The sequence below is a fragment of the Nyctereutes procyonoides genome, unplaced genomic scaffold (assembly GCF_905146905.1).
Source record: "Nyctereutes procyonoides isolate TBG_1078 unplaced genomic scaffold, NYPRO_anot_genome, whole genome shotgun sequence".
Lineage (NCBI taxonomy): Eukaryota > Metazoa > Chordata > Mammalia > Carnivora > Canidae > Nyctereutes > Nyctereutes procyonoides.
The window spans coordinates 5,421,087-5,433,456 of record NW_026575121.1 but is presented as its reverse complement, the minus strand read 5'-3'; the positions used below and the strand labels follow the sequence as shown (position 1 = coordinate 5,433,456).

At 44.4% G+C, this 12,370-nt stretch overlaps 1 protein-coding gene across 1 annotated transcript in view; it reads right to left on the bottom strand.

The window, feature by feature from the left end:
* ERICH6B (glutamate rich 6B) overlaps positions 1 to 8,775 on the bottom strand; it is a 43,514-nt gene extending 34,739 nt beyond the window's left edge. The window contains exon 1 of the mRNA XM_055335658.1: positions 8,391 to 8,775. Coding sequence (XP_055191633.1) covers positions 8,391 to 8,775 — 385 coding nt within the window. The remainder of the gene's footprint in view (positions 1 to 8,390) is intronic.
* Between the last annotated feature and the right edge of the window lie 3,595 nt (positions 8,776 to 12,370).

Sequence of the window (12,370 nt, the reverse complement as noted above, 5' to 3'; positions counted from 1 at the left end):
TGAGAAAGGTCTTGGGGTGTTTCAGTCCTGAAGTCATCTCATGTAAACTGGCTGAAATGGCAGGGACAAGCTTAAGGAGGAATGCCCAGCACATAAACGGGCAATGACTATGGTTGGTAGAAAAAGTACACACTTTGGTGTTGAATGACTCGAGCTTAAATCTTGGCTCCAGTGCTATTGAGGAGTAACTGGGTAACCTACTTAATGTCTCTGCGCTTCAGTTTCTGTTCCTTTCTGTTCATCATCCCTCCCTCACAGGTCCCCACCAGAGAGGACAGCGAGAGTGGGCAAGTGCACTGTTGGCTGCTGATGTTGTTACTGGAGATTCAGCAGTTTAGTGGCCCTTCAGAGACAGGCCTGTTCCCTGCCTGGGTCTGCATTCCCCCCATACAGAGAGGGACAGGGAGGGAGTGAGGGGCTATAGGCAGAGGCTGAGGGAGAGAAAAAGAGGCCTTGCTCTACCTGAGAGGCTCAGCGTCAGGGGGAGTTACAGACAGATCTTGTTTCTCTTCCAGGGGACCCATGGAAAGGCCTGGCTCTGTGCAGCCTGTGGCTAGGGCACAGCAGCTGTGTTCTCAGGGTGCACCATTGAAAAGGGGCAATGGGATCAAGTGGCAAGATGGTAGATCCTAGATCAGGTGACCACAGGAATAAAGAACTAGGGAACACAGGTAGGCTCTTTAGGCGACTGTCGACTCTTGCCCTGTTCCAGGCCTCAGGGCCAGATCAGGGTGACTCTCCTGGGCTTTATCCTTTTCCTGGGATAATGCCTGTCCTACCTCACTTACCAGGTGGTCACTGGGACCCAAAGAGGTAATGCAAGTCCTCGTGAAAGGACTTTGAGAAGTTAAAGCTGCCAAACACACCGAGTGATCATACCTAAGGTAATGGTGGGCTTATCTGCTCATTGCCATCTTCATGTACTACATTTACTCAGCATCCTCTCTGCCACACCTGCTCTGGGCTGAGACATGGTGAGGGCTTCTGGGGGCACCTATGGAAGCAGGACTAGGGTTCTGGCCTACCTGGGCCAAACACCAGCTCCCTGCTCCATCTGCAATGGAAGGGTGCAGGAGGAGCCACTAGATCCTAGATCCTGGGGAGATTGGATGGTTTCAGGCCTGCTTCTTCAGCTGTTTCAGAGTGGGGGAAGGGCCTGGTGTGTTCCAGGGGGATCTTCAGGGCATGCATGTAGAAGTGGGAAAGGGAGCCTTCCTGTTTATTAGGGACCCATGAAATGCTTGACCCGAACCTGCTTCCCTTTCCCTCCTCTGGCTTAATAAACAAATATGAGTGTAACGCTTCTTGCCTAAAGTGGTTTGTGCAGGTTCAGTCTCTCAGCAGCCTGTGTCAGGAAAGTCCAGGGCCTCTCTGAGCACCCGTAGCCCAGACCTGGACTCTAGGAGCCAAGCCAAAGAGCATGTGGCAGACACAGGTGAGGCCCCAGGGCCCCTCTGGTCCCTGTGAGTTCCTCAGTGACAGGAAAACCACTCAGCTGGAAGATGAATAAAGGATTGAATGGGTGCCCATGTTTGGAATCATGATTCACATTCTAGGCATGCTAAGTTGCCACACAGTGGCGTGTGGGGGGCAGAACTGGCAGTAACAATGAAGTGTAGCACTTACTGAGCATTTGTGTGTGCTAGCCACTGCTCTCAGTGAGCCCCGTGAGTTAATACCCATTTAATCTCGACCACTGCCTCATGAGGCTGAAGAAACTGGGAGATTATGTGATTGCCCTGTGGCACACAGCTGGCAGAGATTCAAACCCAAGCAGTCTGGCTCCAGGGTCCCTGTTCTCAGTCACAGAATTTCCCGTGGTCACTCACACATTCCTCAGTATGCTGTGGGTGTCAGTACCTGAGGTGCAGGGGACCTCCAAAGAGCCACCTCATCTTATCCACATTGCTGAGTCCCTAGGAGGGTGAAGTGTGGAGCTCAGGGGCCAGTGGAGAGCAGCCATGGGGGCTGGCCTCACCAGGTTGAAGGGTAGCCCTCAAATGGTAGCCTGTAGCTGCCCTGTGCTGCAGAGCAGGGATCTCATTCCTATTTCTCACTATAATGGAACTGGCCTCATGCTTTCTTTGTATCTAGCATCAACCCACTTCACCAGTGGATGCAAATGCCCCACAGTCATCCTTTGGGGAGGGACTGTAGGGGATGAGACACAAAGATGAGGACTGTGAACACATAGTCCTTACAGGACTCGGGCGGTGGGGGGGTACTGCCCCCCTTGGTTTCTACAGAGCTGAGCACATGGAAGGAAGCATTTATTTATTTATTCCATAGGTATGTTAGTGACCATCTTGCATGTACCAAGCCCTGTGGCAGTTTAATGAGTGCTCACTGAATGGTGACCTAGACCTTAGAAACATGCCTGAATAAGGAAGATGGTGACTGTCTTTTGGGCATTCATTCATCTGTCCCCTGAGGGCATGGCCACAAGCCCTTTGTTATCTCTCCCTGGTTGAGAACTTCTTTGCAGACTCAGATGGCTCCTGCCCTTTCATCTCTGTAGTTCTGGGTGCCCAGGACTTGGATATTGGGACCTGTCCCTCACCCTGTGAGTAGCTGAGTGGTAGAGGGGGCAGTGGTGGACCCTTATGTGTGACTCTTGGAGATACCCACCCCTACCTGAATCCCTCCTTCCTCAAGGGGCCTGAACCCTGCACCTCCACCCCACCTGCCCCCCAATTCACTGTCTTCGGGACTCCTAAGGCTCCTGAAGCATCATCCCTAAGCATGAATTTCCACCTGATTTATCCAAAAAGAAAGCTATTACCTTGTGTTAAGATGAGGCAAAGTTTGGTATGAAGACATACTCTTGAATTCTGTTGGAAAAAGAACAGAAAGATAATATTGAAAAAAAAAGAAGGCATATTTCTTCTATTTAAAAATATGTTGCTAAGTGTGATGCTGGATTTGTGGGGGTGAGGCCCCAGTTTATAGAATTCTTATATTTTTACTTTTCATTAGTGTTGTCTTTCTTAATGGTTTCCTTTAGAAACTACAAGGTTAAATTTTGTAAAGTCAATGAGAACTTAAGATAATTTTCATGAAATCATGGATTTTTGAAATTCAAGTTTGCTTTGTTAATTTTTGGGTTATCATAGAGGCTTCCTTCTGTCATAGATGAAAGGTATCTATATAGAAGAGGTGAGGATCAGAGGATCTAAATTTTTATTTATTTTATTTTTATTTTTTTGTTTTATTGGAGTTCAGTTTGCCAACATATAGCATAGCACCCAGTGCTCCTCCCATCAAGTGCCCCCCTCAATGCCCATCACCCAGTCACCCCCACCCACCTCCCTTTCCACCACCCCTTGTTTGTTTCCCAGAGTTGAGGATCTAAATATTTTTTAATATTTAATTTATTTGTGTCATTTAATCACCCATTTACCTTGAATGATAGGAATTTCGTGTACAATTGGGATAAAGTAGGCCATTAGTTCTAATAATAGAGACTGGCACAGTGGAAGTAGTAAAGACATGAGAACCAGAAATTGAAATTTGAAACTTAAATGTTCAACACTTATACACAGTTTATCCATGAGACAGAATATATTGAGGAATATTACTTTGCTGTTAAAATGATGTCTACAAAAGTTAAGCAATACGGGGCAAATATTGAAGTCGCAATTTCTGTTACAGAAGTAAAATACATACAACATGTTTAAAACTATAAAAACAAAGCTACAAAACAAGGACCACCACCACCAATCAAACATGGAAAAAATAAAAGCAGGAAGGACAATAAAAATCACTAAAGACTGAATCAGCTTTATTTATATTTGGATGTTGGTCAATGGGGTAATGTTTTTATATCTTCTGCTTTTCAAATTAACCATTAAAATGAGCAAAAGTAAATTTTATTTCTTTTTATGTCATTCTCCTAAAATTAAAATATGCACACTATTTATTAAAAAGCCTGAACAAAGAAGGACAGGAGAAAGGAAAGAAGAAAAGAAAGAGGCGATTACAAGAGGGAGAAGGGAAGCCTGGGGAGACTGTCCTGGCTCCTCTCGTGATTTTCTGTGACCTTGGCATAGTCATATATCCTCTCTCTGACTCCAGATTCTTCACCTGTGTCATGGGGATAAATAATGGCTGGGTGAATTTAAGGAGACACAAAGATCAGGGGCACCTGGGCGGCTCAGTGGTTGAGCATCTGCCTTAGGCTCAGGTCATGATCCCAGGGTCCTGGGATTGAGTCCCACATCGGGCTCCCCACAGGGAGCCTGCTTCTCCCTCTGCCTGTGTCTCTGCCTCTGTCTCTCATATGAATAAATAAATAAAATATTTTTTTAAAAAAAAGAAGACAAAGATTGTGAAATGTACAATACATGCCCTATGCCTTGGACTGTGCTCCTGACCTTCTGGGCAAGACACAGAAGATGATGAAGTTTGTTCAGGAGTGGAGTGGAGGCTGTGAGCGACTGGCCCCGGGGCTCAGCATCTCCCCCACCAGTTGTACTCAGGGCACACTAGTTGTGGAGTTCTGTCATCATCTGTGAAGTTTCCTGCCTGACAAACTGGCTGGTTCTCTCCCATCCATGCCTTATCAATATATTGCAAACGTTTCTTCTTAGATATGTAGAAAACTGCTAGATGCCCTGTTGGAAAGAGTTATTGCAGCAGCAACTCTCAATTGGAAATGGCAAAGGAGTTATAATAGCATTTAGGCCAAACAGCATTCAGAGCTGTGGAAGAGGAGGTTGCAAGGGTAAAGAAAATCAAATCCAGCATATCAAAATACTATTGAGCAAAAAACATTATAAATCAAAATTAATATCCTGTGATATCTCTATGACATTATTTGCCACAGAACAGAATTCATCTTTTAGAAGGTCTTGAGTTTAAAAACAAAACAAAACAAAACAAAACCCAAAAACCCAAAAGGGGCCTCAATATGGGGTGGTTTCATGTTCTGTGACAGCATGATAGTAACATAGATGGTACTTCCTTCTAGCACCTCCTCCCCATGTGAGATCAGAAGAGCATTTTTGCATCTTACACCATATGGTATAGGAGAGTTTTCAGAACATTTTCAGTATGTTTTTGCATGTAAATATTGCAACCACACTGTGAAGAAAAGTATTTTTGTACATGGGGAAACTGAAACTGAGAGAAAGTAAATGACATGCTCAAGGTCAAAGGCCCTGCCATGTGCTGGATCTTCTGACTCTTGACACCTCAGTGTGGACACCCACATTTTACAAAACTTACCTGGAATCTTTCGGGGAGATTGCTCAAATGGAGCTATTGATTATTCAGTGGTGATTGATGCTGCATTTATATTCAGGTTTCTCATCTAATTTTATTGGATTTCTCTACAAATCATGGGGAAAATAATTTTTCTTTGGAAAATGATTTCTTTAAAGAAGAGAAAGGGGGTTATAGGTTGCTAGCGTGACCCTACCCTGATGTGTCCCATGCAGTAGGAGTCTCTGAAATTGAGCTGCCTGCTGAGTAGTTAGGTTGGGGGCACAGGTCCCTCCTATACCCCAGTTCATTGCATCTTTTTTTTTGTTACGTCCAATCCACAACTTGGGTGGGGTATGTAGTGATGGGAAGTGTAAACTACCTTTCACAAGTCAATGGTAGGGGAATCATAAAATACAATATAACAACAGTAATAACTAACACTGGAAAGTCTTCGAATGCTGTGTGCCTGTCATAGTCATAGTTTATAATGCTTTAGTATAATTTAATTCTTTTAATCTTCACAAATATCCTATAAGATATGTCTGTTGTTTCTAATTTATAGTTAAGGAAACCAGCATGCAGAGGAGTTAAGTGACTTGCCAAGTTCCTTCCCTAATAAGTGGGAGAGAATTGACATTCGGACTCAAGACAGTTAAGCTCCAGAGAGAGGAAGGAAACAGTGTTCTTTGCGACAGACTCACATCTACCACCAAACAGACAAATAAATGGCACTCCTACTCCTCCATCCCCATCTGATGCTGTGGCCCACAATACTAGTCCCTCGTGGTGCTCTTTCCTGCTGAGCCCAAGTTGGCGCTCAGAATCTTTCTCCACATAGGGCTCCACCACTAGTCTCTAGCAATTAATCCATCAACCTGAGAGAAGACCATTTGTCATTTCTAGGGCTCATTTTATAGGTGCCAATGAATTTATAAAAGGTGTTTCTAAAAATAAATGCAGGTGTGTGCACGAATGTGTGCGTGTGCACACCCACGCGTGCATATGTACCTGACTGTATGAAATAAATGAAATTGAACTTGATGCAATTTGCATGTACTGAGCATTTGCTATGGGTCAGGAAGGCACTCCTGTGCAAGGCTAAACAAATTTTCTCTTAAAGGTATTGGCAAAATATTCCACATTAAGAAATCTTAATGTAAATTCTTTTGAAAAGTTCCAAATCCTGTGGTAGACCTCTTCTTAATTTAGTCTGTTTTGGGCAGTCTGGCTTGGTACCTTGGGTTTCATAGACCAAGACATTCTTCCATGTGTCTTTGAAGGCATTTTAACATTCCTCTACAGTCTTTTCAGTGCCTCTCCAAATTTTGCTAGCAGGGCATTTATTTTCGAAGCTTTTTGCTTTATACACAGTTCCATTCATTTGACAGCATTGTATTTATCCTACTGTAGTGGGTAATATATTTACAAAGGTCCAGTGCATACAGGGGACATGTTAAGAATGCTTGATTCATACTGTGCAAGAGAAATGGCCCAAATGCTATTTTTCAGAATTAGAATTAACACTTGGTATTTGAACAGCAGGAATATTAGGATTCTGAGTGGGAGTTTCACAGCAGAGGCACACATGAAAGAGAGTTTCCCAGCAATAGAGGAATTACTTCTACAGTACCCTGAGAAAACTTACATGAGGGTAGTAGGAATCTAGGATGGTGCATCTGATTTGAGGAGGGAGGTAAAGGCAAAAATGCCTGTGTGGCTGTTAAGAATACCCAGATGCAGGCTGTGTGATCAGACTGGGATTTAAAAATTCAAGCTGCCTGAGTTGCTCGCAGTTGGTAACAGAATCAGATCCAGGAAAATAATGTAGTCCTGTTTCTAGGTCAATATGAAGATGATGGAGATGACTTGGGTTTGTAACTTCCTGAACCCCGGTTGGATATGGCCATGTAGTCATGACAGCAAGAGAAAGCAGCACGGGGGCTAGGAGAAAGTGGGAGTCAGCCACCTTTAACAATAGCACAAGGGGGCCACTACCAAATAATAAAACCCAACTGAAGGAAAAGGTGCCAGTCACAGAAACAGTATTGGGAAAATGTCAACCCTAGGGTGAGAGAAATCACTCCGAAGTTAAATACTCATATACAATGCCTTCCTGGGGCCGAGTGGGTGTTCCAAGAAGCATACTAGTGTCTGTTGACCTAGCAATAGATTTTGGAATGTATTCTAGGAAATAATTAGAAGTCATTGATAAAATCTAGCTCTAAGGATGTTTATCAAAGTGCTGTTTGAAAAAGTAACAAAAAAATCAGAAGCAATGAGCAATTGATAATAATCAGGAATCAATTAAAAATACCACGGCTTGAAAATATAATTCAGTGTGATGTAGCTATGAAAATGATTTGCAGAAAATATACTAATGTGAAATGTATTCATATAAGTATGAATACTTACATATATTCATGTAAATATTTAATATAAGTATTATCTGTTACTTGCTTTTTACAGTATATTTATTTGTAATTTTATATATATATATATATAAAGCATAATATTCCTTAAAAATTAGGTGACACTTTTTTATTAAAAAAAATTTTTTTAAAGATTTTGTTTATTTGAGAGAGAGAGCATGGGGGCAGGGAGCAGCCAAGGGAGAGGGATAAGCAGACTCCCTGCTGAGCAAGGAGCCAGATGTGAGGCTCCATCTGAGGACACTGGGATCATGACCTGAGTTGAAGGCAGACGCTTAACCTACTGAGCCACACAGGTGCCCTGTAACACACATTTTATAAAGTCTGGGGAAGATAAACCAAAGTGTGAAAGTGATTATTCCCCTACGTATGGTAGTGATTTTTTGCTTTCTTAATTTTTCTTATATATAGTTTCTCAGACATCCACAATAAATATGAATTACTTGTGCAATAAGAAAAAAAACACACAATATAGGATATATTTTGTTTATGAATAGGGGCCTTATCTTCTGTTCATCAAGCCTGTCTGCTCTGATGGCACCATGCTTGGGGGCACGGCCATCGAGGCTGGGAAGAGACCTGGGTCAATAATGAGTGTTCCTGCCTGTCAGCACCGTGGGTGGGGTTGACAGACTGATCTGTGCTCTCTCCCAAGTCTGATCTTTTATCCTGGGTGTGTGGTGAACCAGAGTTGCTATCTTTTAGGAGGCCCTCTTCTGAATGTCCCCTCCCTGATACTCTTCTTCATATACATACTCTTCCTTTCAGATACTTCCCCCTCGTCTAGATACTCACCATCTTCTAGATACTTTTCAAGCAGAAACTCTTTTTCTTCCAGAAGCTTTTTCTCTTGTAGATGCTTTCTCTCCTTCAGATACTCTGATTCATACAGATATGTGTTCCCTTCCAGAAACTTTTCCTCTTCCAGGTACTCGTCTTCCTCTAGAAGGATTTCCTCTTCCAGATACTCACCGTCTTCCAGGTACTCATTGTCTTCAGGAGAGAGAGATTTTCTCTCTGAATTCTGGTCTTCCTCTTTATCTTCTTCCTCTGAAGATAAGGTCTGTGTGGAATATTGGGATGTTGAAGATTCATAGGGAGGGGATGTTTCTCTTGATGATGGATTGTTTTCAGCAGACATGCTGGGGCAGCATTGAGCCAATGAGACCCCTCAGCAAGCAGTGGGCAGTTGCTTTACCATCCTAGTAACCAAGAAAGGAATAAAATCCCATTAGTCAGTAATTGCCTACTGCATGTTGATTTAAATACATTTTTGTTCACTCATTTTATTCCACAGTCTTTGGAAAGTGTGCAGATCAGTGCACATGAAAAGGTACAAACAAGGGGGAATGAAGGTTTTACCCTCAAGGAGCTCGTAGGGAAGACCACAACTAAAGGCGACACCTTTGCAATGATTGCACAGTATGAAGTGAAGCAATGTTGCAGTGTCTAGTGGTACAGTCACCAGAGAGGACTTTTAGTTATCTGTCACGAAATATTTATTGCAGCAAGACAGGATGTCTTGCAGGAGCTTGAAATCTGGTGAGAAAAATAGTCCTGTAAACAGGTTTCCATATGCAAAGTGTCAAGAGCGATAGGAGAGGCATGGGTGAGGTGGTCCAGTCATGGCAACTGGGGCCTCACAGCTGGGAGTCTGCCGCTAGACGGCCCCCCTCCTTGACTAGAAGCACCACCCACTGTTTGTTCACTCGGCAAACACTTCTTTTTACTTCCCAGCTTGGATGCAGCTGTGAGCACCTTGACTCCCTCCCAGAAGTCTTCTGAGCTCCATCCTAAGCTCCCTGCATAGCTTCTGTATTTCCATTAAAGTAACAATTTTGCTAGATGACATGATTTGCTTACACATCCGTAAGATGTGTGTGAACTCTTTCCAATAGAGTGTGAACTTTTTGAGGGTCAGAAGGATTGATTCTTGTTTAAAAATATATTTGAATCCTTCTACTCTTCTATGTCACCACTGAGTCTGCCCACAGTGAGCCATGTCCTCTCCAGGCAGAATTACTGCAGCTCTTTTTAAACTGGCCTTCCTGGGACCATGGCTGCCCAGCCCCCTGTCATTCTCCGTGAAGAGTACTTGTGGGAAAATAGAAACCAGATCCATGATATCCAGTCCTTATAAATCCCCCAGTGACTTTCCCTTGTACTTGGAATCCCCCAATGGCTTCCCTTGTACTTGGAATCCCCCAATGGCCCTGTAAGGTCTGGCACCTGCCAGGCTCTCTGACTTATCTCTTGCCATTCCTCCTCTTTCCTCCCACTCTCTTAGTCTCTCCTGTAGCATTTACACTGTTTCTGGTTTCTGTTTACTTGTCCAATCTTCCTTTTCCACTAGATAATAAGTGTCTCAGTGACAGTGACTTTATGACAGAGTGACTGTTCCTCACTCTGTCTCCAATGGTTAGCTTGGTGCCTGACGCTTAATACATGTCCAGTGAATAAATGATCATTAACTGAGTGAAAGGCAAGAATAGATGGCTCTAGAGCACGGTGTTCCAAAGTTTAAAAAATATATATATATATATTTTTTGCACAGTGAGATAAGTTGAAGAGGCTGCTGCTCCTATTGGAGGCAGACTGTCCAGAATCTTCCTGTTTGCTTCAAGAACTAAATGGATCAGTGTTTTGGCCTACCTTTTTTCAGATCTTAGACCAGGAAGCTTTGTTTTAGGGACCGGAAAGATGAGATCATGGATCTCTTGCTAACATGTCTGCAATGTGATGCCCAAAATGAGAAGTGTGATGTACGAACACATTCACAGTGGGCCAGTGGGCTCATCTATTCACCTGCAGGGTTGCTAGAACTCTTGGATTATTGGATTTTGATAGCATTAGCCTGAGGCAGTGTGGTGAACCGAGAGGGTGCTGTCCAGACCTCCTCTCAAAGGACTTGCTGCCCAGCTCTGGAGATTGTCTAGTAGTGGTCTAAGTGTGGTGTAGGTGTGGGGGTGTGTGCAGGCTTTAATTAGTTTATGGCATTGGGAGAGAGAAAAGAGGCTGCTTTGTGCTCCCCTGCTCCCTGGTAGTGACTACAGCCTAGTGAGAGGTTGAGAGATTAGGGTCTGTCTGTTGTGCAGTCCAGGTCCTGGTGGCTGGACTCTGGGAGAACAGATGGCCACAGGTATTTCCAGAAGTACACTGCCTTATCCTTCCTTGGGAGGCTGGAACCTTCCTTCAGAAGACTGCCTGGCCCAAGGGAAGTTTATGATGATGTCTTTGTTGGCCAAGACACAGTGTCCTACAGAATAAGTCAGTCCATTTTCTGACCCTTGTCCCTGATCTCAGGAAGCTGTTATCTATAAACATAAGACACCTTTGCTGAGGCTCTGATTCAGTGCTGCTTGGATTGAATCAGGCCCTTTCTCTGACTTCCGTTCTGACATCTGTCCTTTTTGTTCCCAGGGGAGCCGCAGTGGAGGGTTCTCACTCCTCTTCACCCTTGATGGTGCTTAAAGTGTTTGGAGGTCCCAGGCAGACCTTTTTCCGGGGCCCCAGGCTCAGCTCTCCAGCCACCTTCTTGGCATCTCTACTTGGATGTCTAATAGCCCTCTGTGATCCTGTTCTTCCTCCCCACACCCCTCAGCTGCTGATGGAACCCTTGGAATCCTCCCTTCTCTCCTCCTTAGCCTGCAGCCCAGCCACCAGGAAGTCAGGCTGGTTCCTCCTTCAAAGGATCCCCCCCCTTTCCGACCTGTGCCTGGTCTGACCAGCAAGGCATCTTGCCTCCACACTGCAGCCTTCTGCTAGTGGCTGATTCTCCGCTGGTAGACTGCTTTTAAAACCGAAGCCCCATCACCTCACCCCTCTGTGCAGAACCTTGCGATGGCTCCGCATCTTGCATTGAAAGCCAGAGCCCTTTCAGGCCTGCAGATCCTTCCTGCCTGGCCTGCATCTCCTCTCCCACCTGTCTCCTCCTGCCCTCTCCTTCCTCTCCTGCCACCCTAGTCTCAGCGTTGTCCCTAACATTGCCAGGCTCTGTTCCACCTGAGACCTTCACTCTACTGTCCCTTGGACCCGTTCCCCGGGTACCATGGTCCTTCTGATCCCCCCTAACTAGCTCTAATTTTTCCTTTTTCTTGTAGAGCATTTATCACTTCCTAACATACTAAGTACTTGATTTCATTTATTATGTATATTGTGTCTCCTCTCCCTAGAATGTAAATTTTTTTGAGGGCAGGGATCTTTGTTTTATTCACTGATTTGCCCAAGTGCCTAGAGCTGTGCCCAGCATAGAGTAGGAAATAACAAATATTTATTGAATGAACATGTGACTCCTGATTCCTCCCTGCCCAGAGCCCAGGCCCAGTTGAGCATAGCCATCTCCCTGAAACTGTGTGGCATGCCTGAGAACACTTAAGTGGCAGCTCTGTCAACATGTTTAGAGCTCCCATTCCAAAAGGGCGATGGGTTTCTTTCCTCTCTCACTGAGTCTTTCCTCTCTCACTGAGACTTCACATTTTCTCCATCTCCTCCCAATAATTTTTTTTATTGGACTGCCAGTCATTTCTTAATTCTCTCAGCTTCCTAGTGTGTGTGTCTTCATCCAAATCACTGATACAGATGTCAAAGCAGAAAGCCCCAAGGGCAGGGACCAAGCCTCACCTGCCATCTTCATCCCTCAGTCAGGAGAGGCTGGGGAAGGGAATTAACATCTCCGTGTCAGCTACAGTGCTCGGCCTCCTTAGCCTTCATAACAACCCCTGATGTAGGTACAATCA